The 26,621-nt window shown below is 43.6% G+C and overlaps 2 protein-coding genes across 4 annotated transcripts in view; one reads left to right on the forward strand and one right to left on the reverse strand.

Moving 5' to 3' along the window:
- Window positions 1-1,787: 1,787 nt before the first annotated feature.
- Window positions 1,788-6,292, reverse strand: LOC125722690 (probable gluconokinase). 3 transcript variants are annotated; one of them, XM_048998893.1, is made up of 5 exons: window positions 6,169-6,291; window positions 5,755-5,785; window positions 5,597-5,683; window positions 5,333-5,376; window positions 1,788-2,845 (listed from the first exon to the last, which is right to left on the reverse strand). In XM_048998893.1, the coding sequence occupies exons 1-5, from the start codon at window positions 6,225-6,227 to the stop codon at window positions 2,503-2,505; spliced, it is 564 nt and encodes a 187-aa protein (XP_048854850.1). In that variant the 5' UTR covers window positions 6,228-6,291; the 3' UTR covers window positions 1,788-2,502. The 3 variants fall into 3 exon arrangements, 1 of the variants encoding a protein (XP_048854850.1); XR_007386516.1 differs by having other exon boundaries at window positions 2,616-2,754; window positions 5,333-5,683; window positions 6,169-6,292; XR_007386515.1 differs by lacking the exon at window positions 1,788-2,845 and adding an exon at window positions 2,852-3,592 and having other exon boundaries at window positions 5,333-5,683; window positions 6,169-6,292.
- Window positions 6,293-6,909: 617 nt separating this feature from the next.
- Window positions 6,910-26,621, forward strand: part of frmd3 (FERM domain containing 3) — a 57,000-nt gene continuing 37,288 nt past the window's right edge. Inside the window, exon 1 of the mRNA XM_048998905.1 lies at window positions 6,910-7,338. Coding sequence (XP_048854862.1) covers window positions 7,234-7,338 — 105 coding nt within the window. The 5' untranslated portion in view covers window positions 6,910-7,233. The remainder of the gene's footprint in view (window positions 7,339-26,621) is intronic.

Here is a 26,621-nt window from a genome sequence, read left to right on the forward strand (position 1 = left end):
GTATCTTACATGAACTCTAACACTGCTTTCCAGTGTCTGCCCAACCTGCTGTCTTCTCTCTAATGCCAAAGCACTGCTGTTAGTATATGGAGGCCCAGCTGACATACACACTTTTTACATATTTATGACAGGCTAAAGGAGCAATGAAAGGATGGGAGCCTGTGCTCTGAGATATTACCACATGCTCAGCCCTGATTGGTTTACATTTTAAAATCTTGCTGTCAAACGTTGATTGATCTTGAGCACATGCAATTTACTGAGATGGAAAGCAATGCAGTTAGACTTCTGGTAGGCTGCTGGTAAATTACCGTTTGAACTTGGAATCCTTTAATACTGACTTTTACGGCACTGTGACTGGACACCTGCAGTGTTTGAATCCCACCTCCACTCTGTGTGTGTGGAACTTGCATGTTCTCAGTCTGTCATTGGGTTTCCTGCCACAATTCCAAGACAAACAGTTAGGATATCTGGTGTCTCTAATTTGCCCATAGTGTATGACTGAGTGTGCATGTACCCTCTGGTTGACTGGCATCACATTCAGATTGTACCCCAGCCCTGTGCCCTAAGCTCCTAAAGTTCCAGCCAGAGGTGGAAAGTTCAGGTTCAGAAAGTACAAGTCTAGACCAAGATTTTGTTCCAACCAACCAGTTGAGTACTCTGTGACCATTTCCCATAATCATTAATAAAATGAATGGCAATAATGAGACTGCTTTCTATCATGGGAAGCTCAGGGATCGAGACAGGGCCGCAGGAACATGATCACACACCGCAGATGATTCAGACACCGATTCACTGCATGTTTGTAGACTGCAAACACCGAGCTAGAGATGGGAATCAAATGCAGACCTGGAGGTGTCACTATATATGCTGCATTTGACTGCATTACCGGTGAAAAATTTATTTTGAGCAATGATATCATCTATTCCAGGGGCCACCAACCTTTTTGAAACTGAGAGCTATTTCACGGGTACTGAGCCATACAGAGGGCTACCAGTTTGAAACTTCATGTATAATAAACATGTTTTAAATGCTTTTTTAAAAGATATTGTAATTTTCAAATCTATATAAATGCAAATGTCATTAAAGAAGAATAGTAACAGGATAAAATGAAATTTTAGGCACTGCTCACTGGTGAGTTGTGGTATTTTTAGAACAGGTCCGCGGGCTACTCATGTGGTCCTTGAGAGCATCCTGGTGCCCACAGGCACCTTGTTGGTGACCCCTGGTCTACTCCCTCTATGCATGTTGCAAAAATAATAATAAAAAAGAGAAATACATCACTTATGAGCCATGATGGATTTTACCAACCAGGGCGTCCCTAGGATGAGTTTTGCCAGCCCGTATAACCAGTGACCCACCTGGGAACTGCAGGTTACGCCAGATGGCCAGTCCAGCCAGGCTTTACTGTACAACACAGATATAAACATTACTTTGCAAAACAAATCACAGCTGAAACAGGGCTGTACTTCCTCATTGTATAATTTCATCCACTGGAGCACCTGTCCCAGCCTATTGGTAAATTTGATAAATTAGAAACATTACAGATATCTCTGTGAAGATTTGTTTAAATTGTACCGAAACATACAGGCTGGTGTGTGGCTCCTGTGGGCTGGGAGTCTGTGTCAGTGGTTGGAAGGCGGCTAGTTTGAATCTGGAGTGATGTCACCATTGGGGCCTAATCCCCACTGCTCCAGGGGCTGGCCGACTCCGCTTTCTAAATTCTGTACTGCTCTGGATAAAAGCAGCAGCTCCTAGATCGTGTAAATAAACATGCATTTTTAACATAATTGCATATTATATATCGATTTATTTAATCATTAGATCAAATATGTAGTATCATTGTGTTGGTATAAGATAACTCTAGGAATCGATACAAAATAAATTCATTTTTAGGCATTACAAGAAGACTAACTGGTTTTGTGTTTCAACACATTTCTCCGTCTGACTCTCAGAATTTTGGAAACAGACCCACGACCTTGTTTTACATGAACCCAAACCTTCAACCCACTTTTCAAAATGTAAACTCTAGTTCTGCATATTTGTCCTCTTTGTACCGCTAATGGAAAACTAAGTGGTTATTCCAAGGTTGACGGGGACTCATCAGTAGTTAATGCATGAGTACGATCATCTGTGTCACAGGTGATTCCACACGGTCAGTCAGGATACATGGTAAGATAAGACAACTTTAGCGCAGAGTCAGCACTGCTGCCTTACAGTTAACCAAACGGTGATTTCAATGAAAGGGCAATTAAAAATGTATGGCATGTACTGCTGTTATACCTTCATGATACATTCCTTATCGCTGTCAGATTTAAAAAAAATAATTATAGGAACCCTGTTAAGTATGACATCACTGTAGCTTGTTTCTGATTGGGGTTGGTAGCACCATTCTCATTGAAACAGGAGCACATTATTGACACATTCAAAAACATTGCTTTTCTTTGCAATCACCAGCCAAAAAACATCCCTTAATTCCAGGCAGGCCGTGCTTCTTGAACCTCTCTATGTTTGCAGACGAGCTGAAACGATCCTCTCAATCTGAGAGGAGACTTCGGGAATACTTTTTTTAATGTCCACAGCAAAAGCATTCTCTGGGTCGGTGGGGGGCTCCAGTGCATCAAACTGAGACCTCAGCAGATCAGCGGACATGAAATGGTCCCTCCGTGCCAACAGCCGCCGGTGTATGAGCTGAAAGTCACCGTGGAGGAAGGCGAAGCAGACACTGTCCACCGTCTCATGCTGACACGCTTGAGGCTGGGGAGCGGATCCAAATAAGAGCATCTGTCTGTAGCTTTTCTTCAGAGCGGAGCAAATTACAATGCTATTTGCTCCAGATGAAAGTTCTCTGTGCAGCAAATCGAAATTACATCTGATTACAAATCTCTTATTCTACTATTACTTGCTATAATAGTACAACTAGTGTTTTAACAGTGCACCTAAATTATTTTCAAACAACTTTAAGTAAATCTTTCAGTGAAACACTGTACCACAGACTCCCAAATCATAATTAAAGTATCATCACAACACCAAAAGTCCTGAAAATTCAAAGGTATTCACAACCAATCAGAGGATTAAGCATTTGTCAAACAAAGTTGACATTGTTACGGTATATGACTGCACTGTGTAAGCACTTCACATTAAGCTTTATTACTAACACAGGAGACACGTTGAATCCCACATGATAGCTTCAGCTACAGTAATTATAATCAGGCAGTAATGTGGACGCCAACAAGGGGAAAGCTCTGTGCAAAAGAAGGTTTTCAATGTGACTCATGGTTCCCGGAGGTACACAGGGAGGGCCAGGGTGAGGGACTCAGAGCAGTTTTAAAAACCGCAGGCTAAGTACAATGTCCTGGCAGTATATTTTTTCTCCCTAATGCGATGTCCTTCAACATTTGTCCCTTGAAACAACTTTGTAAGTCACATTGGATACAATGGTCTGCTTAACGGGTAAACAATAATGTAGCTGTGCATCGAGGTGCTTGTGAGGACGTTGATAGGTCAGTGACCGTGTGCACCACGCACATCCAGCATGAACTGAAGAACAGCCACCTCCCCCGTGTCATCGCTAGGACAGGAAGTTCCTTAGCTCCTAGAGACATTATTAAACACAAAATCATGTTTTCCTCATGTGCTACTTTTCTCATATTTGAAGGTCATTTGCATGGCCACCCCAACCACTGTCAAAGCATAGCTCCTGAATGCTACGACTTAGCACCAGGAAGTGTACCGCACACCAGTGTCTTGATTCAGGCACTGCTCTTGACGGCATAGTGATGTTAGCAGTTTTAGATTTATAGAGAAGGATGCCCCCTACTATGCAACCAATCAGTCTTAGAAATCTTCCTTCCAACTCCTAATAATCCCAAAGCTACTTGGCAAGAGGTGTTTAAGAAGCTATAACAGCTTCTTAGAAGTGAAAGATTTACACATTCCTCACAATATACAGACGTTCTGCTTACGAACGAGACACATTCCAAACGGCCGTTCGTAACTTGAAATGTTCGTAAGTCGTAATTCAACATAATTTTAAGGGTGTACGCAAGTACAGAGAACTAGTATGCTGGGAGTTCGCATGCTACACTGCTGTGCGGCGGGACTAGCGGCCAGAAGTCACACTAGGCGGAATTGGCGTGCAGAAAAAATAATTATGTTGCGGACAGGAAACGGGAGCCCAATGACCACAATTTGGACTTACAGTCCTCTTCATTTGTATGTCTGAAAGTTCGTAATGTGAAAGTTCGTAAGTAGAGGAGCGTCTGTACATTGGAAATCAAAATTAGAGAACAATAAATAAGCACGTGATTTTCCTTGAAATATTGTTAATCTTCACTGATAGTGTCTTGCATGAAAATTGTGGGCTGACTGGGAGACGTTCACTGGGAAGGAAGCACCATGTGGCTGTACTTCAGGCCCAACTCCTGCTTAAGAAAACATCCCCCAAACCTTGACGCTTTCTCCTCCAAATGTACCTGACGAATTTATGCACTTTGGTTCAGTCTTTCCACAGTTTGATGCTGAACATAATGTCTCCCGTTGGACCCAAATAAATTGATCTTGCTCTCATCACTAAACCCTGGAAGTGTAAACCCTGGACTAGTTCTCCTTTGTCCACATAACATGCTCTTCAGCAAAGGTTGGTCTAGCTTTTTGATTCTTTCTGCTGAAGAGAGGCTTGGGGACTGCAGAGTGGAATTTCAGTCCAGACTGTCTTCAATGGCGAGACACTGTATGTTGAGTCCAGCACTGAACTGATGGGAAATTCCAGCAACAGTGTTGAACTGATTCCCCACAGCAAGACTCAACATGATCCATTTTGGGGGACTTGAATTAGCGCCATTGATAGACTGCAATACTCTAAAAATCACAGACTTGGAACGACCTTCTCTACCAGTGGCTGACAGGGTTATCGCTATGGCCTTCATCTGGACAACCTGCTGTCTTTGGGTTTCAGTCACCTTAGAGCGGCAAAGTAATTAAAACTGCTGCCAGGTAAATAGGACTTGTCAGATAATCAAGGAAATTATCACCAGGTACTAGACTAACACTGGGAGGTATCTCAGATGGTTTTCAAATTTTGATCAAAGTCCTTCAAATTTCTCATTTAAGTGTTTTTATATTGTGCTTCAGAATATCTTTAAAATTAGAAATATGCTTTAAACACTGTCCTTCTATTCCAGTTAGGATAACTCCAAATAGGTATGAGCAGTGCCTTTGAAAACTAGTAAATCATAGGTTGTTCTCTAATTTTGATGTCCATTGTACTTTTAGTTTTTGCGGTAAGGACTTTCTGCTTGAAATGATATTTACATATAGCACAAATATAAGTTACCTTTGGATTATGTCATGCAGATGTAGCAACCACGGAGTCCTGTCCTACGGACACAAATCAGCAGCGTGAGATAAAATGCTTTTATAGGTCACTGTCCACCCAGTTTAATTAGAGATTTTGTAACTATGTATCAGGTGGCCGGACTAATTAAATCACTGCTTGATTAAATACTACCTTCTATACGATTCCTACTACAAAATTTCAAAGGCCATAACAATAAATACTTGATATGAAGTAATTAGTAAAGATGAAATTACTCTACACCTGGTCGGTAAGAGGTTCACCGCGGGACATTTTTTCTATGTTTTCTTTGGGGTGATATTCATCTCCTTCATATAAAGTCCATCCAAGCTGCAGAGACACAGATATGAGTGGAGGAATTACGAGTAACCACCGAATTAATTTTCCGACAGTTGAAGTACCTTATCTGAGATGTATTTCCCCACTGAAGACCTGCATCAAAGAACGCAACATTAAAGTTACACAGATGGAGGTAAATGCAACCTTTTGTTACTTGTTCACTCGCTGGATGCCTACAGGCGCTCGTTTATAGACAGACTGCAGTTTGCTGTAGCTATGTTTGCAAACTGTAATTTTTGCAAATAGTAAATATCAGCTTTAACACTTTGATCAAAACAACTGCCTTCAAACAACACGTACTATAACGCACAGTAACGTTGACACATAAACGATAAATGTCACCATCGTTAATGGACACGGTAACTAATACATTACAGGTAGATCCCCTCCTTCTTAAAACTGATGTATTAAAATTTCGGAGGGCGACCTTATTGCAACCATGTCGTTTCTGTTACTTAGATAAATCGCCAACCTACTTCCCAGTCCCGGAAACTCCCATTATAACCAGTATCATTTTCCTAAACGAAGCGGACATGCAGCAGCAAATATGGCAGCTCGTTCTGGTGCGACACTTAATGACGCAAAATGCGAAAGCGGCCCCTTTCTATTTAAAGCTGCAGCACACGCCTCTAGGGACACACATGTGCGTGGATTTTCAATATTTGTGATTTATAACCTAAAGCAATCGTTTTCAGTTATGTTTCGTAAGCTGAAATAATTTGAATCCGATCAGGATTTGGATTCATATTCGCGGGGGCTATTTTGTGGGAAGATGAAGGCATTTGTATTTCGCACTCAAGCTGTTTGTGAAATTAGTAATGCGGAGGGTCGCCGATCATTTTCCCGTGAACAATCGTATTCGCATGATTTCATTCGAGCCCCCGTATATAGTACGGTATAGGGTTTTACCATATCAAACAACGACCCCCTCCCAGTCCGCTTCGTACCACCACAAGGGTCTGTACGTGTCGATGGAAGGCACCTTACCTAGAAGAAGCGGAATTATTTGGCTGCGGAAAGAAAATAAAAATAATGTACAGTTTGTAGCTGTATGTAGCAGAGTCATATGTTATATTTTATATGTTAATTGAATTAATAAAGCTATTTGAAATAATTGACTTATGGTCCTCCACCCCACATTCGCAAATGCAATCAGCCGCAGAATTATTTAATTGCATTTCTGCTTTGGCATAATTCCCGGGCCATTAGTCCGTAGATCCCGTACCTTCAGTATCTTATGTGTTTAGAAAGGGCTGGTATCAGAGAACCATGTGTTTCAGGAATAAGTGAACGGGAAGCAAACGCGCACTTTCCCTCTCTCGTTGAGGAAAGATAAGACAGATAGATAGGTACAGTATATACATAGGCAAGCGGACAGAGGGAGGGCATGAGTGAGCGAGAGAGGGGGTGAGCTTTCCTAGTCCAGAAAGAAGGCAAGGCTGCTTTCTCTGCCTCGCTATTTCACAGAGCGCTACCTCTACCCTTGCCTGTCACTGATGGCGTTGCTTTGTCATGTAGAATAAGAAAAGAAGGAGAGAAGAATGAAAATGCTCCGATTCCGCACTTCAAGCGTCCGATCCTTAAATCAGGAGATCCAGTGTACAGTGAGGCTGCTGGACGATTCGGAGATCTCATGCAGCATCCAGGTACTAGCATGTGTTTTATGTGATTTTCCCAAAAACATCCCTTTTAAGTATTGTTAGCCTGGCCTTTGAAACACCAGGTGGGAGTTTCATTAAAAACATTACTGTGGACATCATGCTTGCTGACTGTTTGTAACCGTTAATCGTTGACAGTGAGCAGTGTAGCCGATGAGGGAACTTGATATTTCATAGACATCGCATTTGTTTTTTTTTTTAGTAATCGTAGCTTATAAGTGTAATCAAATTCATCGATATGTTGTCATAAAATTATCGGATCTGCAAATAAATAAATAAATAAATAAATAAATAAAATGCGCTAAGAAACTTAGACTGATGTGTGTCCGGCCACAATTAAATAATTTAATTAACAGAAACATTAATAATGATGCCAATAATTGCTATAAATTTATTTCTTCGTTATGTTCCCGTGGCCGTAATTGCACCCAGTATTTTTAGACCAAACTTAGTCATTTTAAAATATCTTACTTTTGAAAGAGATGATATGAAATCAACCAATCAACCAATCAATCAATCAATCAATCAATCAATCAATCAATCAATCAATCTAATTTCACTGAAACCTTAAGTTGGAAAAACTATTAAACTGAAAATATAATGGGTGTGGTTTTTTGGATTGGAGCTTCTGAAATGAATTAAAACATGTCAACAAGATTGAAAAATAGAGCGTTTGCTAATGGCATACAAACCAGTGTTTTGACCAAGAACCAAGTGCTTATACTGGTGGCAGGGATCGGTTTAAAAGCAGTGAGGTTAATAAGTTGTGCAGTGATGTTGTAGTGGGATTAAGAAGTCAGTTTAAGTTACTAAGCCGTAGACTGGGTGCAGTAAATTGGGCAGAACGTTTTGATATAATTGAAACCTTTATATTGATTGTTATGTGTTTGAGAACAAAACAACCAAATGAAAGACTGAGTATGACAGAAGAAAGAGTAAGAGAGTAAGACAGAATGCATGTGGAATAAATATTTTAACTGTCATTATTCTCCCAAAAGGCATCTTATAAGCAAAGTCATGAAATATTGAATTAATTGTCACAGCTGTTTTTATCGGGGTGATGATTTCATTATTCCAGGACAGAGATCAGATATTCCCATATGATAACTAGTCACTGTTGAATCGGGGGATAGAGATGTCATGCTCCAAGCAGATTTAGAGTATATAATTCTGGATTTAACAAGATGTATGACCTCTGGGGCCCGAGTGTAATGGACATAAGGTGGAATTAGATGCGCTCATTAGCAGTGTTGCCAACCATTGAAATTTTGCTCACTGGTGAGATATCTGTGAGATTCTGCTGTAGACTGTGATCTTTCTAAAAATAGCAGCATGAACTTGGGGGGCTTGTGAAGAGGGGGTGCTCCACGATCGGCATGTGACGCGTACAGACCAGGCTGACTCCATACAAAAGCTCACAGCAAAACACTCCCGCCCCCCTCCGGCGAGAGCAGCTGTCTGCACATGTCAGGCAGGATTATGGCCTCCAGAGGGGATCGTTTAACGAACACATTCAAGGATGGTGGGCTGATGACTGATCCCCTCCCCCCTCCAGTGCCCTGGTGCTCTTACTTGACATTGCTTCTGTTCATCAGTGGACTCCACATGGGCCCGATGGAATCGGTCTGGCCCGGCACCACCAAGATGCACCCCGGCCATCAACCTTTAACGGACCGCACACTCACTCTTGCTTATTTACAGGTTTTCTCCATTGCTTTGGAGCATTTCGCAAATGACAAGTAACATTTGCAAAACAACAAGTGTAATCTGCACATCACAATGGCACTTCCGCACAGCAGAAAATCATTTCCCATTGTTTTACGCAGATTTCCAAATGTTTTAGTCCATATATGCAAATGTCCTCTTTTGTCCTGTTGTCCTGTTTTGAGACGTTACGTGTACATGCCTGTGCTTCCTCTTGCCAGTGAACTTTACATACTATAATGTAGAGCCTTGCAGTGTTGGAAACGGTGTCTTTGTCATGACATGCAGTTTGCTAATGAAGAATAACCAGTCAATGACTGATGGAAAAGTGGGAACCAACTATGATTCAGCAGCTTACTTATACTCTCATGCTGGCAATATATCTAAGCATTTTGACGCTCATGGTTAAAAAGATGCAGATTGTACTTTTCATTTTTCATTTTGTGGCACTGACTAATTCATTGGTGGAATTATTTGCTATGAGGCATGAGCTAATTAATTTGGGTAAGTTACTGCCTTTTGGAGGTTTGGCTGTATGCAGCAACTGTGTTGAGAAATGCTTTTATAGTCTTGAGAATGTTAAGTATGTTTCATGAAATTTGCCAAAGCGATCGAGAAAAAATGTAATGGAGAATGCTCTGTTTATTCATCCACCTTTTCTGGCCTTAATGCTATATTTATACACAAACGGGCTCCAATTTATATTTTGAGGTAATCTTCAAAGATGACAAACTCTTACGGAGTAGTATAGGCTTTTTATTTGATGTTGCTGTGGCTTTTCTGAAAGATTAAAGATTTAAAGGCTGCTGTGTCCTGCTTAGTGATGGAGAGGCGCAATGCTGGGCATTTTAGGGAAATTTTGCTGTTGAGATGCTTCTTTAGGTTAGGGTCAGGTCAACAGAGGGACGGCTCACTATGAGCTTCCCGTCCTGTGTGTGTGTGTGTGTGTGTGTGTGTGTGTGCTTGAGTGGGTATACCTATCCTTATGGGGGCACAATGTCCCCATAACGTGATAAATACCCATTTAACGTGATAAATACCGGAAACTGGTCCCCATAAGGGAAAACTCTATTTTATAAAAATCAGTAATTGCTATGAAAAAAAACTAAAAATGCAAAACCTCTTGTATTTTGCTCGATTACTTATGGTTATGGTTAGGGCAGGATGAGGGTTGAGGTTGTCACAGTTAATGTTAGCATTTTTCCCATAGAAGTGAATGAGCAGGCCCCATAAGGATATGCGTGTGTGTGTGGTAGGTCACTGTCCCTAGGCTGTGCCCTGCTGATGACACACACCCGCGAGTGTGAGATAGCACAGCAAGTACAGTCAGGCCCTGGCCACACAGTCCACACCTGGGGGGTGTCAAAGGGGACCCTGGAGCTCCGCTGCTGTCACACGTGCTTCCCTTAGGAAAGGCCCCCAGGCTGCAGCTGAAGCCGACCCACATATCTGCAGCACTGTCATGTGCACTTTGGGTCACAGGCTTAGGTGACATGGACCGAATGATGCTGAGCGGTTGCAGAGTGCTCTGCCAAAACATCAAGGTTGTCCCCCCCCCCCCTCCAGATTGAAAATGCATCACAGCTATTTAGGCCAGTAATTAATTAACAACACTGACGATTAGCACACCATTGCAGCTATGAGTTTACCACTGTTTTCTCGCTTAGTTCCTGTAGCTCAGCAACCAAAGCTTTGTGCCAATAGAAGGCCACTGGTTCACAGGGGACTCACAGAAATTGTAACCCTCCCCGCCACTGTATGTCTCTTTGGATAAAAGACTCAGATAAATAAATTTCATGTAAAATGTTTCTTAAGAACAAATTATTAAAATTACTAATAATCGTATATTTAAGTAATTAATGAAGCCTGTAGGATCGGTTGTGGTTTCTGATAAAGTATATTGTATTGCATTCATTTTACTCCAATAACTGACCCTTCTTTGTTTTAATAAGTACATATTGTTTTCAGACAGGTGTTACAAGCCTGTGGTTTATAAAATTTACATGTGAAGAAAAGTGGCTATTTTGGTATTATGATCTGACAGTAAACACCTGCTGCGTTTTCTCATCAGTGTCGTCAGTTTTCTGATTTTTCAAAAATCACTTGCACGATCTTTTTTGCGAGCTCTGCACACGACTCCTTGATGCCCTGAAAAGGTAAAGATGCTCGCAGAAGATCAGAAGATCGCACACCTTCCTGTCGCTCAGATTCTCCCGCATTATCTTCCACAGTATTCTGGTACAGCGAATTCGTGGAGTGGATAGTTTATTTTTAACAATCTACCACACTGAAACACACTGCAACACACACAGAAACACAGACACACACACACACACATACAAACATACACATATCTGTATTCATACCTTTGTTGGGACCATCAATTCATTTCTATGGGGGAAACCCTAATCCCAACATGACACCCTTAACCCCTACCCAGCCCTAACCATAACCATAGGTAACCAAACTAAATACGGGACTTTTAGTTTTTTGATGGAATTCACAGATTTTGGGGTGGCACACTGGTGCACCCCAGTGATGTTGCCTCATACCTCTGGGACCAGGGTTCGTGTGTGGAGTCTGCCTGTTCTCCCCCTGTCATTGTGGGATTTACTCCCGGTACTCAACCCCCCCACTCCCACAGTCCAAAAACATACTGAGGTTAATTGGAGTTGCCAAATTGCCCGAAGGTGTGCCTGTGTGTGTGTGTGTGAGTGAGTGTGTGTGTGAGAGTGTGTGTGTGAGTGTACTCTGTGATCGGTTGGTGCCCCTTCCTGGGTTGTTCCTGTCTGTAGCTTCCAGAATAGATTCTGGACAGACCCTGAATAGGACAAGTGTTTACAGCAAATGGATGGATTCACAAATTTTTATAAAACCTGAAAAAATGGTCAAAATAAGGTCAAAGATCAGAATAGCAGGTTTATATGACAATGTGAGCACATTTGTTTTCCACAATGTAATATATATACATTACCACACACACACATACACACACACACACACACACTTCTGCCAGCAACAGGCCTACTGAGAAAGATGAAAATGAATGAATGCACCAGTGAGCACCTTCATCCTCGTGCACACATGCTTTGCACTGCTGGCAGACTCACCCCCCATGCACATGGACACGCAGATCATCGGCGGACCTCGACTGCTCTCACATGCCGTGTTGGGACTGTGAACCTGGTCTGGCTCATAGGGACATTCCTCTTCCCTTTCTGCCTGGGCTCGTAGAGCCTTGTGCGTCCGCGTGGCAGTCCTCCAGGAGAGAACTTACTCCACCTACAGATGCCAACCTGCTAGTAGTGACACCAGGAATAAAACAAGCAGAGGAATGTGTAATGGTCTTCGTGACAGACAAGAAGACTGCCCCTTTCAACGGGTGTTTACATCACTTGCCTTTGTAAACTGAGTGCACATGTATAGGCACATGCATACATTGGACATACCAGACATCTGTGTTGCGTTCATTTGCTCATAAAGCACATCTCTAATGCGCAGACTCAAAATGATTTCACGCATGCATTCTCAAACCCTCTTGGGTGTCTCAAATGTATACATTACAAATGTTCAAATTGTCCCTTTTATGTGTCTCCCCATCATTCATTTTCAATATTCCAAAACAGGAAATCCCTTTGGAAAGAGCTGATGTCCTTCATCATGGCAAGTACTTCAGGATCAGTAACAATATGCTAACGGCAGATAGTTTACCTCACAGCCTCGCTGCTCCCGTCACGGGGATTCGATAGTGATTGGCTTCCTGTAGTTACGCCATTAGTCTGTCATGCATCCCCTGAACGCCAAAGGACCGGGGGTCTCACCCTGAGCAGCTTTACACACTTTTTAAGGCTGTGGGCCCTTTTTCCAGCTCACTGTGGTGTGGATGCCGACGCTAAAGCCAGTTTGTGTACCGCATGCCAAAGTGCACCTAGCTTGTCCGAATCCCGGGGGCTGCAGACACGTTTCTGCATCCTGCTGTCTGATACTCCGTACACATCTGCTTCCCAGTGCACTCATGCCCTTAATAACACTTTTTATTGAGTTCAGCTTTTTAATTTGACTCAGACTCATTACCCTACATGGCTTCTTGATTCATGTCCCTAATTCTGACTTCTGCCAATCTGACACTGAATGTGTAGTTTTATTTATTCAGGGTTTTTTTTTACTGTCAGCACTCAGAATATTTCTTTGAAATTTTTATTAAAAGTGGGGGGATGTTTAGTTTTCTGTCATTTTGCCCTTTGTTTGCTTTGGATTGGGAAAGAACATTTATTTATGCTACCGTCATCCACTGAATATAAATATGTCCGAAAGCAGAAAGGATATGCTTCCCGCTTTGACCGACCCATGAAATGTTAAACCACAGGTGCTGTTGAAACAGACGATGAGCTTTTTAAATCAAAAATGAATCAGGCGTGTTGAAATTCTGGCTCAGCTTTCTGGACGGGAATAGATTCATTCGGCATCGACTTGTCATCTGCTGGCTAACCGATAACACCAAACAAACAAGTGGGAATTTACCGGCTGCCTTGTTTGTTTGGTTTAGTGTAGCGCTGTGATTCATAGGGAGAAAGCACCGGAACAGGGAAGCCTGGAGAGAATACGTCTGTGAGTCGGAGGTTTAATCAATAATGGCCTTCTCTGCCCTTTAATACACTAGTTCTTGTTCCTTCATCTTCACGGGCGGCCTTGTAGACTGACCCCTGAGTAGGGTAGAGAAAACGCACCTATCCCTGCCGTACGCCTGCAGCACGCCGCCCAGAGGTAGCCATGGCGGATATGGACCTCCGAAGGCCTGGAGGGGGTGGCTGTTCAGCACTATGTCAATCACCGCCCGCTTTAACCTGAGGGGAAGCAGCAGAGTGAGGAGCAGGGATTACGTCACACCGGCCCGTGACTGATGGCGTGTAAAAACACGGCTCAAAAGGGCATTCCAAGCCTCAGCTCTACTCACAATGACCCTGCCAAGCTGACTATGGGCAAAGGTCATGGGTAGATCATGGGATCGCGTCGTATTTATTTTTATTGTTTAGTTTCAGTGATAGGTGAAAGCCAAGCTGTGTTTGTATACAATGTAGCACGATTGTTACTAAAAAGGTTACTAGCTGCCATTATCCAGACAATCTGGCGTCATTGTAATTGCAGGTTAAAATATTTAACGGCGGTAATTAAAAATAGAGGGCGGAACCATGCTGCCGTCAGTGAGTGCTTTGCATTGTTTTTATGCCTGTGTTTTGTAGGCTGAAGACAAAAGGCAAAATCATAAGAAGCTTATTAATATAAAGTAATTTAACTGGCAGGCGGAGCTGAAGTTGCTGCTGTCCCCACCAATGTACCGACACTGTTGTTCTACTCCAAAAAAAAATGCTGTGAGTTATTGCTTCATAACTTGCAGTAAATAAAAACATAATTAGTGCTGTCTGCTGCTGGCCTAACCTGAACCCAGCCTCTGCATCGTCAGGTCAATGTGCTTCTAACTCCATTGGCCTTAATCAAAATTTATCACTATTTCAGCCCCGGGAGGGTAGTTTGAGAGGGACTGGAGGGTCCGTTGCCTTGGGGCCTCCCATGTACGAGATGAGAGTCTGGGCACGTTGCCAGCTTCCATCCTCTTGTTCTGGCTCTTTTTGTTCGTCTGTGTAGTTTTTGTTTGCTGCACACCTGCGCGATGTTAATGTGTCCACACCGAGATGAAAGGGAGCTCAATTCTGGCTGCCAAACCTTGTTGGTAGGGTTGGTGTGCATGGAGGAGACCGGCAGAGACGTAAGTGAGAGCGAGAGAAGCTGGATGAAGTCCATGGCCCTGACCGATAGGTCCTGCCCTTCCATGTCAGTACAGCAGCATGGACACATCCCCAACATCCGGCCTCCACTGAGTCCTCTACATAGACATGCTCACCCCCAGCCTCTCATCGCTTAAGCACCCTCCCCTGGCCCTCGTACATTGCTCTGCTTGCGAGCGCACCGTTCTGGCCAGCCGTCTTTGCCCGACAGTCATTTAGCACCGTGTCGTATAGCTCCGTGTCGTATAGCCCCATGTTGTTTAGCCCTTTTTCATTTAACCCTGTGTCATTTAGCGCCTTGTCGTTTAGCCCCGTGTCGTTTAGCTCAGTGTCGTTCAGCTCAATGTTGTTTAGCCCCGTTTCATTTACTGTAGCTCCATGTCATTTAGCCCTGTGTCGTTTAGCTCAGTGTCGTTTAGCCCCGTTTCATTTACTGTAGCTCGGTGTTGTTTAGCCCCGTGTCGTTTAGGACAATTTCGTTTAGCCCCATGTTGTTTAGCGCCATTTCGTTTAGCCCTGTGTCATTTAGCCCCATTTCGTAAAGCTCCGCATCGTTTAGCGCCATGTTGTTTAGCGCCATTTCGTTTAGCCCCGTTTCGTAAAACTCTGTGTCATTTAGCCCCGTGTCGTTTAGGACAATTTCGTTTAGCCCCATGTTGTTTAGCGCCATTTCGTTTAGCCCTGTGTCATTTAGCCCCATTTCGTAAAGCTCCGCATCGTTTAGCGCCATGTTGTTTAGCGCCATTTCGTTTAGCCCCGTTTCGTAAAACTCTGTGTCATTTAGCCCCGTGTCGTTTAGGGCCATTTCGTTTAGCCCCATGTCGTTTAGCCCCGTGATATCTGGAAGAGCGACCCCAGAGTATCTCTGCTTACGGCGGCTCAGACTCCCTGTCTTGCAGGTCATCACAGGACACAGGTAACACTAAGATTAATACGGGTGCAGTCTGTGCGGGAACATGGAGCCCCAGAGGGGCTGATTTCATTGTAGACTTATGGAGGATGAACACATCACTTTTACAAGGGAATTTATGGGGAACAGTTGCTATCATTTATCGCTTTGAAAAGCTCGGAGCACAGCTCCGGCGGACACTGATTGTCCTGCATTGCACTCTGGGACTCCTTGTATGATTGATATTATACCCTGTTCGTCATTAGATTTTCCCTGCATATTCTTGGGTGTCTATTCTTACCGTCTCACTGTTTGCGACTTTGACTTCCCATTAATTGTTTTTGTCTTTATACCGGTTCTTGTGTTTCACAGCACGGAGGTTTCAAATTCAAAGTGACGTTCACATTCAAATACAAATTGAACAGCTTTTTAGAATTATACAACATATATTTTATTAAAAGCAGAAGCGATCACAGATGACGACAGCACTGTCATGTAAATGCTGGGACAATGTGGAGAGGATGATGAAGTTAATGCACTGAGAAGCAAAGTATGGGTGACGGAGTGACGTTCTTGACTGGGAGACCGACAAGCAGACTGTAAGACAGAAAGACTGAGAGACAGACAGACTGGAAGATAGACAGACATCTAGGCTGACCTATTCTGCTGCAGTCCTGTCCTTTTCTGCCGTAAGAAATGATTCTACAGACATTCACTCTGTAGAATGACAACCTGACCCTCAAATTACCTCTGTACTTGTGGTATTTTTGTTACTCTGCAGTGTTACGTTACTGGTATCGTTCTAATTTTTTCTATTTATATGGTCCAGATGCCACACTCATGTTTCGTGAGGCTTTGCACTCTCCTGTTTAAGCCTATAAATAGCCATATTACTATTTATAACCCTAATTCTGATGTCCTTTGATTTTTTTTTTTTTTAAGATGACTTTGCAGGGCAGTTTTTTTGGACTTCAAAGTGCAGTTAGGGTGAAGGATAAAGGAACTGACCCTGCATTTAAGGACTAGGGCTATTGAGGGTTTTTTCTTGTGACACAGACACGTAAAGTATCAAGCTGTGACTGGACAGACAGCTTTGGGCATGTGTGTGTGTGGAGAAAAGTGGGTGTGAAGAGGTCATGTGACCTTGATGGTGATCGTGCACCAAGTAGGCAGCTAAAAGACAAAGTAATCGTCACCGGTGGGGGTGAAGGGAACTGCTGACCTACGCATTTCTCCACAGAATCAGCTTCCCCTCGCAGGCCGAAGTGGAATCTTGGCCCGCTGCTTGTTGTTAAAGCTGCGCTGTCTCCACACACAGCCTGTACACACCTCCCTGTAAACGAGGACACACATTCACACTTCCTCACTCTGCCCCATCCTCCTCAATGAATGTTCACACTCCTTACTACACGCACGCTGCTATAGATAGAAACCTCATCAGTGGAGCATTTTCTTTAATCATGTATAGTGGTAGGATCTCTCAAAGTGACCGATTAACGTTGCATCTGTTTCAATATATACCGTAAATTGTATACCTGTGTAAAATGTCTCTTTGTGCAGTTTAGCCTGTGCTATGTATTTTTGCGTATGTATCCACTCAAATGCTACTGATATGCAAATGCAAATGATTATCAAAAAAACCTTTTGATTTATTTATGGTTATATATAATTAATTTATTAGAAAGGTAGTACAACTGCTATCTCTGCCCAGTATTGTAACCCAGAATTAGGGGTCATTTTCTGCCCTCAGATGTAGATGTAAGTACTGTGAGCTCCTGGGAGTGCAGGACCAAAAAGTATGTGTCCAGTGGATCACATTTGAGTTGCTGACATTTAGGTTTCCCATTTACTGTAGGTGTCACTGGGTCCCAGCTTACAGCAGGCTGCCCTGATACCTGCCTGATGACACAGCTGAACAAGGGCCCTTCCTAGATATGCTCTATGTGCTCTTTCTCACAGACAGTGTGTGACTCATGCACTGTGGGGCATGAGAAACAACATGCTTCTTAAAGAGGAGAAACAGACGCAGAAGCGTAAGAGCAAGAACAGCGAGTGACAGGTTATAATCCCTGAGGAAGTATGTTCATGAAATCCACCATCCCTGCTTCTATCCATCCATTCATCCGTCCATCTTCCAGCCACTTATCCCATCTGGGATTTCACCGGGGGGCTGGAGCCTGTCCCAGGCAGCGTAGGGCATGGGGGAGGGCAACTCGCTACACCGGATGCTGGTCCATTGCAGCGCCCACACACGCACACACACACACACTATGGGCACATTGGTGATGTCAGTTCACCTAACCGCATGTCTTTGGCATTCATATTCATTAACTTACGGGCAACTTTGTTAACCATGAAGCCAAATGGAGGTAATCAGACGTACAGCTGAATCAGCAGTAAACGATGGATGATATATGCTTCTTTGATTTCATATGCTTCAGTGCAAGTGGCCCTGTAATTATTTGACTGTAAAATGTAATTAGGTGAAGTGAACCTGCTCTCTTGTTGCATTGAGTGGATCTTGGTTTGCTTCTATAGAGTCTAGAGTCAAGCAGCAAGCATAAGCTGATGGCCGACGTCGGTTTCTAATGTGTCCTGCTGGTTTCCACGGAGATGCTTTTTGGATGCTTCACACAGGGCTTTTAAGCCGGTTATATTCCCGTCTGCTGCTTAATGGACAGTGATTCAACCGGCAGCCCTGGGCGGAGGCAGGAAGTCAGCTTTCCCGGAGGATGGGACTTCCAGAGGCCAGTCTCAGGAGGAGGGGGGAGGAGGTGCCGTTTATGAAGCCTCATGGAGCCTTTAAGAAAAGCAGGGGGGTCTTCTTGCTTTCCATTCGTTCATTCGGCCTGATATCTGAAGAGTCATGGCATCAGGTGATGCCCAGGCCAGTGTAGCTCCCAAGTGAGAGCTCAGTCGTCACATGCACTGAAAACGAGTGTCTGGTGTGAGGTAGAAGAGATGATGGCCACGCAGAGAAAGGCCGCATCTAGCATTCATCAGTCAAGAGGCATTCTGAGTGATTATTATCATCATCATTATGCTTTGTTAAGGGTGACCCTCTTCAGTGTCATGGACATAAATAAATCTGATTATAGCAAAATAAATCTCAGAGGAATGGGCCGCGGTCGTCAATATTCATGCATGCTTTATTTATCGCAGCCGCGTGCCAAGCTGTGCGCACAAGCGCGTGCATGCGGATGCAGCTATTTGGCTGGCAGACGAGAGGACGCAGTAGATCTTTGAATTATCCCGGCCTTTGATGTCACTCCAAATCAGCGGCGCTTGTCGTTTAGTCACGCTGGCATCCCAGGGACGCGGGCGGTGGGCTGTGTTTGTATTTCAGCAGCTGATCCAACCTCAGGCATCGTCCACGCAATGGAGGAGGTTTTGGGGATTAGCTGGTCGCATGTCACCTCGATCGCGGCTTCTTAAGAAAAGCATGGAAGTGCATGGGAAGGCCTCAAAAATCTGTGCGTGCAGATTGTCAAAATATGATGTGATGTTTTCACAGTGATGTTCACCTTCCTCTTGTCCCTTGCCCTCCTTCTCCAGTACATTTCCCAACACATTTCCCAGCACAAAGAGTGACGTTACTTCTTCGAAATGTCTGACTTATTCTTTGGGCAGGCATCATTTCAAAAAAAAAAAAAGACTTTTCATCTACCGTTATTTCTTCCCTGATCCTTGCCAACTTGCCACCGGGGGAGATGCTGCTCGGCTCCCCGTGTCTGAAGGGAGCGACACAGAGATGCTTACACAGATGCATGCTGGGAGAATGCCTGTCCACACTCTTATACCGGGTGATAGCTTGTTGAATAAAATAAAGGCTTCTGAATAAGATCGATGATTTAAAATGTGGCTGACTCGTCCCCGCTGAGGTCAGAATGCCAAAAAAGTGCAGTTATTTTGGTGCGACAGTAAATTATTATGTGCTGAAATATTTATTTAGTACCTATTCATGCACATTGAAGGCTGTCAGTCAGCTTTCCTAGAGAACGGGACTTCTTAATGGGTTTGACATCATGTGTCCTTTTGTGCATTAAAGCCAGGAACAGCTTTGACATAAAAGACCATTTCTGCATCTTGTTTTTCATTAAGTACCTGCTGTTTAAACGGCCCAGCGTTCTGGAAGATGGACGATGGTCCTGGTTTGTAACTTTTTACTGCTGCGTTCTCAGATTGATTTCTGCTCAGATGATGTTCTGCGCTTATGCGTTGCTGCTATGCAAAGGCCAGGCCCTTGTCCTTCTCTGGATTTATTTATTTGGACCTTACGTTTTGTAAATAAACATTTGAGTCACAGACTAGGGAGAGACAGGAGAGGAGAGAGAGGAGATGCTGAAGCTGGGTGGGATGGGTTACGTGTCTCTGGCCGGTAGGCATAGTGGTGAAGGTTACTTCCTTTTCGTCACCAGTAGCATCTCATTTTTCACAGGGCATCCTGTACCCAGCCAGGGTCCACCATCTTGGACGTGGTGAGCAAACAGCAAAGGGTCTGGGTTCCCCTGAGAGAGGCGGATAAGCCCTGTGTTGGCTATGCTGTCATGTGGCATGGCTCCGTCATTTTGCTTCCGTTGCTATTTGAAATTAAGACAAAGCAAAAGCTAGTGGGTGATAATTTTTTGAAATTTTTTTTTAACAGCCAGGTGAAATGGCAAGCTCTCATAATGGCCCCCCGATGACGTTTTTAGGACAACGTATTTTAATGGTTTTAGTTCAAAGAAAAGGGCTTTGATTTGTCTGCTGTATAAATGGTAATAGGTTTAAAAGCATTTGCTGTGTGAAAGACAAGGCATTACCCGTCTCCCACCACGTTCTGAGGTATTTTCCTGTCCCTCCATAAGCCCCTTTCACTTTGCTTCTGTGCAGCTCAGATAAACGGTCCCAGCTCTGTTCTCTGTTCCTTCTTTGTCTCTCCTTCCCTAAGAAGGCTGATCTCTCGCACGGGGAGTGAGACTTTCACCTTGTAGATGACCTGCATGCGATGGATTACTGAGTTCCTCAGATTAGCTCTGGATCATAGACCACTAATTTATATCCCTGGTGCTTCATTGGTTCTCATCACTGAATGGCTTTTAATTGTTTTTTTTTTTTGTTGTTTTTTTTATTGCCCATATTAAACAAGGTCATTGTGCGACTCCCACTGAGAGACAGAGCTGGCTCGATATGAGTATGCAGGACCACGACGGTACGAGATGTTCAGCAGGGAGGCAGATGAACTCAGAAATTGTCACTTACTGTCATTTAAGAAATAGATGAGGAGAGAATGACTTCAGACACTGTAACAGAATGTAGAGTTCTGTTGTTGTATGGTGACTGGATTAAGACACGTCAGGAGGAAGACCATGCAGAAGTCAACAGGGGGACGCGTACAGGATGAGGAGATGTGGCTGTGAGACCAAATTAGCAGATCTGTAATGGCTTCATCTGTCGCCCTGGACACAGGCTCTTCATGCAGACATAAATAGCTTTCCAACTATGTAAGACCTGTTTAATTATGTAGCAAAGTTAATGTCAACGCACTTCCTCTGTCACGCAGAGAGTGTCGGCCTTATAAGAATAGCCACATAGCTCTGTGCCGCTCGACTCTCCACAGAGTTATTATTATTAATGAAAACAAAAACAAACTATAAGAGAACAATAAAATGACATACAAAAATCTAATATAATACAACTAAACAAAAACTATAAATATTGCTTCAGAAACTAGCCGACTGATACTTTTTGAAATAGTATTCAGTTAAAACGATGATTGTGCTGAGGACTGTGAGGCATAACGCTACGCAGGGAAGCATTTGTGAGAAGTCGGCACTAAAATTCGTCGCACAAATTTCTGCAGTGTGGAAATATTTCAAAGTAGTAAATGAAAGCAGCCAAACACTATTTCATGAGACAGTAGCAACAGAGCTACCCAGAACATGCTTTGCCCAGTTTGATTAAATTACTACATAATGTGCACTGTGATTCCTGTAGGATAATCTAAAGATTAGGCTGATAAAATAGCTCTAGAATTTTCAGTCTGTCCCTAGAAATATAGCTACTAAAACTTCACCTGAAAGTAAAATACATAAATACTAAATAGAAATATATATATTCAAAATTTTTACTTATAAAAACTAACAACGCCACTCTCAAAAGTAACAAAATAAACTGCAATTCAAATGAAAATGAAACATGAAAATAAAAATTAAATAAAAAAATTAAAGGTTTAACAACACTGGCTCTCCAGAACCGGGTCCTGAATGACTTGTACCTTTAAAGTGAGCCTTGCAATCATGGTGGCGTTGTGTTCTGTCCTTCATTATTTATTGTTGCTAGTCGTTAGCCGCTGTACTTATATTCTTTTATTTATTTGGCCCAGTGAGCTTCAGGAAACACATGACTTGGAGTTTCTTTGAACCCTGAGTCTTGAGTCAGTTAGCTAGCAGGGTCTTTGTTCGCTCTGCTTCAGTGATGACCTCCTGACTGGTTCGCCGCCAAATCGCACGGCGTCAATGAAGAGTGTCGAGACCATTATTATAACAGAAAGGTTAAACGTGGTGATTACAGCAAGGAAGCTGGCTGTACACTAATCAAATGACAACTTTACATGGGCTAAGCTCTGTTTTGTCAGGGGGAAAAAATCACTTTGGAGAGATGATATTTCCGTGCTCTGGAAAATGTTTCAAGGACTTCAATTACATTTTGTTTTTGGGTGAATGATTTTCAGGCCCATTCCCACTACCTGCACACAATCCTAGTCCAAATGCAGAAAGTCGTCGATCTGAGCAAACTGAGCTGAAACGGGCCAATCCTGAGGGAGGGGTGACAGCAGACATGTGACCACTGGAGGGAGCATGCACCGGTGAAACACCTGCCAGGAAACATCTGGGGAACCCAGTGTCCTCCAGAAGAAATTAAATGAAATGAAAAACACAAATACAAACAGATAGAAAACGCAGCTGTAATGCTAGCAGAGTCCAAACTCTGCCGTCCTTCCTCATGGCTGACTGCGCTTACCCAGAATCCCTGTGGGAGCCCCTCACCGCCTGCTCACCTGGGGCCCTATGCACTCATACAGTCCCTGGAGGAAGGCCTGTTTAGCTTCAGTCCGGGCTTCCGGCTACGCGTGGGCTGTACTGGTCCTGTTGCTGTTGCTGTTTTCTGGATTCTTCTTCTTGGACTGCTCGCTGTACACCCTCGGGGTAAACTAGTAACATTTTCACTGACTTACCTATGGTTTAAAAATATGCTACAAATCCTATTCATGAACAGAAATTATCACTAGTAAACACCAAAACCAGCTTTCTGTTTCTATCGAAGAGATAGTTACTGTGTTCTCTAGTCATGTCCCATCACCCTCCATTGGAATCTTTAAAGAGTTTTCCAGTACCGAGTCCCAGTCCAATATTTTTATTTTTATAAAACAGCCACCAATACAGACTTCAAGTACATTAACCTCAGTAAAACTGCATAAGAAAAGCCCTGCACTGCCAATTTCCTTTAATCACTTATTATAACAAGATGCCAAAGTAATCAAACAAGTTTAAAAAATGAATATCGAGTTAAAACTCTCCAAAGTTAAAACATAGTTCTACTTAGAAGTATTACAAGCAGCGACATTAACATGCACAAAAACCAGTAAAGATAGGTACTGAAAATCAGGGGAAGCCTACATTCTCTCTTACTAACATGGGCTGTTCATGCATTGCAGAATTCAGTTATTATTTTGCCATTTCGCTGTGTGAAGGAGGCTTTCACCCACTGTCTCCTGTCTCTGTGTCTTTCTCTGACTGATATTTCTGTACTCACTATATCCTATATCCTGTTGCTTTTCTTTCCTGCAAATTACTGGTGTTGAAAGCAACTCTGTCGCTATCATCTCATGAAACACTGCTGGGCTGCTTTCATTTTCCACCTTATATTTCCAAACTGTAGGAGTTGAGTATGGTTTGAATTTTAGTGCTAACTTTTTCACAAAGGCCTCTCTGCATAGTTTTATTTCTCACAGTTGCCAGCTGTGATGTCTGCTATCAAATCAGAGGGAAACCGGGAAAATGAACCTAAAACAAACGACATTAAAACAGACTGATTGGACCGATGCAGGTCATTTAAAATATGCTTTGATCAGGATTTCCACATTGCACCGGGACATTCCTAGCATTCTCAAGTGTAAAGTTCACTTCTGGAGGCCTAATGGTTAGGGAAGCACACTTGTAATTGAAAGCAAGGCACCCCTGAGCAATGTACCGCCCCCCAGCACTGCTCCCCGGGGGCTGAATTAGCTGCCCCCTGCTATGTCACAATGTCACATATGGGTTATATGCAGAGGACACATTTCATTGTTGTGCACTGGTGTGTCAACAAAGATCACTGATCACCAAATTCTACATTCTGGGAGCATCAGTGCCAGTGCCGTTATATGAAATGTGACCATGTGCTATTCCCATCAATTAAATATGACCACCAATGGGATGAAAATGTTTCATTTCATAATAGGATTTGAACAAAAAATATCATTGACCTGATGTGGTCCGTTAAAGCAAGTGGTGCAGATGCTCAGCCAGCTACAGTAACCTCAGACATCCACTATCTCCATGTATATCCACCCAGTGGCGCAAAAACAGGGTATGCAGTGTATGCAGTGCATATGGGTGCACTGCCAGGGGACAAAAAAAACGAAATCCTCAGTGCTTCTTCACCCCAAATGGGGGGGGCGCTGCTGAGCGTCTATTTAGTAGGAGCCAGGGTGGTAGCAGCCTGTCGCTCATTGACGTGGTGGGGCGTCTGTTTGCGGCAGGATGGGGGGAGCAAAAATGTTATCAGGTGCTCAAGGCAGGAAGGGAAAAAAAGAGAAGGAGAAGGCGTGTGAGGGGATGCGGAAAAAAATGCTGATGTGGGTGAAAGAGCAACAGGCATGAACTGTGATGGAAACAAATGTCACTTATGTGACACAAGCTTGTGCCCAGCGTCAGGGGTTAGGCTATGAACTTCACAGAAATCTATAGGCTGCTTAGATAGTGCTGCTGCTGGCTGGCGCACTTGGGTTAGGCAAGCTGAAATTCCATAGCGGTTTCTTGCTGATGCACACAGGCTATAGGCAAGGATTTAGAAGCCGTGTGTCAAATTGATTGAAATGTGGTGCGTGCATCGTGAATGAAACGTATCGTTAACGTCGGTCGGACTGGCACCTGATCATGTAATCAGCGTTCATGCGTAGCTAACACATTTACTTTTTATTACACTTTCATACTTTTTTCCTTTTTTATGGTGATAAACGTCAATAAGTGAACTGTAAAATGGGCATGATTTTGATACCTTTTTTTGTGGTGGGGGGGGGGCACCAAAATTGTTGTTGCATACCCCCCAAAAAGTGAGTAATTGTGCCCCTGTATCCACCCGTCGTGTGCATTAAACCTTCTGTCTTTCTAAGTGACCTGATGTTCCAAGCAGATCTTGGCTTCCTCAGCTGTCATGTGTCCGTGCCTTTGTGTGAGGGAGGTTGTTCTCCGCTGTCGCTGTTCCCCAAACCTTCCCCAAACAACCGGAGTCACCTGAGGACATACCTAAGAAATCCGTGAGACACCGGGAAATGGTTCCTGGATGTGAGACATTTATATTTGGAAGGTGTAACCCAATACATTATATTAGATATATACTTACACTGGCTAGCTTAGCACAAGTGAAACAGCATACCTGTTTTTTCTGGGTGCAGCGAAGCAGGAATTGTACTGTTATGGAAATGTTTGGACTGCTGTAGTATTAGGTGTGGTGAGGTATACAGTACAAACACGGGTATCGTGAGTTGCAGATGGAGCCTGGAATTACAGTCTACCAATCAACAAAAGGGATCGAAGGTGACATTTCTAAGGGGTCGCAGAATTCCTTGTCATGCCCCTGTTAGTGGGGATGTCCTGGTGTGGGAAGGGGTGTCTGCGGGGGTGCTTTTCATTAGTGGCTGGTAGATGCTTACAGGTTGGTTCGGCAACCTCGCTTGGCTGCTGACATTTTGTTGGGCAGTCGGTAGCTGTGGCTGGTTAAGCAGGCAGAGCGTGAGACCAGCTGTCCACAACCCAGCTGCTGAACTTTGACAGGTGGCCACTGTCCCTGGTGCTGTAGCGCATACGGGGCCAGGTGGGGGTGCCGAAACTGAGCAGGAGTCCCAATCCCACAGGCCGTGACATTGTGATTATAACTATATTACCGCTGTGATTGCTGCTATTACCAATCTAAAGAATATCTAAAATACTACTTTAGTGTTTCCCAATCCGTGCCTTGGGGACCCACAGACAGTTGACATTTTTGCTCCCTACCTACTGCTGCAGGGAGCTTGGAGGTAGCAAAAACATGGACCGGCTGTGGGTCCCCAAGGACAGGACTGGGAAACACTGTAGTACAAGGTCACAGCAAGCCAGCTTGGGATCAACCAAGAACGGATGCCAGTAAATCACACAGCATACGCACACAAGGAGAGCAGCCGGTTTTCTTAGTGGGTTTTTCAACTGCAGGAGGAAATTTGCATAATGTGGGAAGAACACGCAGACTCCACAAACACTACGGGGGTGGGATTGAAATCCTTAGCCCTGGAGGTGATTTGCTGTACTTTGATTCACACTTTAGGGTGAAGCTTTATTTTGTATTTGTGGCACCAAAATCTTCAGTCTTCCTATGGAGCAAAACAAACGCTTGTTGCTGGCAATGTGTCTACGTTACAGTCCTATATTTCCAAGTTCCAGGTAGGTCTCTGTTTCTTCTTCTGCCTTCCAGTCATGCTGCCATGCCTTAGGGTGAGGTTGGGGTCATCTTCCCCCAAATAATCAGAGTCACCTGAGGACACAGTAACATGAGGATCAGTGAGATATCAGGAAATGCTATGTGGCTGTTATTTTTGGAAGACAGTAACCCAGTACATT

The sequence above is a fragment of the Brienomyrus brachyistius genome, chromosome 2 (assembly GCF_023856365.1).
Source record: "Brienomyrus brachyistius isolate T26 chromosome 2, BBRACH_0.4, whole genome shotgun sequence".
Taxonomy (NCBI): Eukaryota; Metazoa; Chordata; class Actinopteri; order Osteoglossiformes; family Mormyridae; genus Brienomyrus; species Brienomyrus brachyistius.

Bases quoted from the DNA above. Each gene is read 5' to 3' on its own strand.
- LOC125722690 (XM_048998893.1), bottom strand. From the start codon at position 6,227: ATGTCCGCTTCGTTTAGGAAAATGATACTGGTTATAATGGGAGTTTCC. The intron at 5,684-5,754 runs GTACTTCAACTG...GTGTCTCTGCAG, and splicing joins GGAAATACATCTCAGATAAG to CTTGGATGGACTTTATATGA. The intron at 2,846-5,332 runs GTAACTTATATT...TTTGCTGCACAG, and splicing joins CTGCATGACATAATCCAAAG to AGAACTTTCATCTGGAGCAA.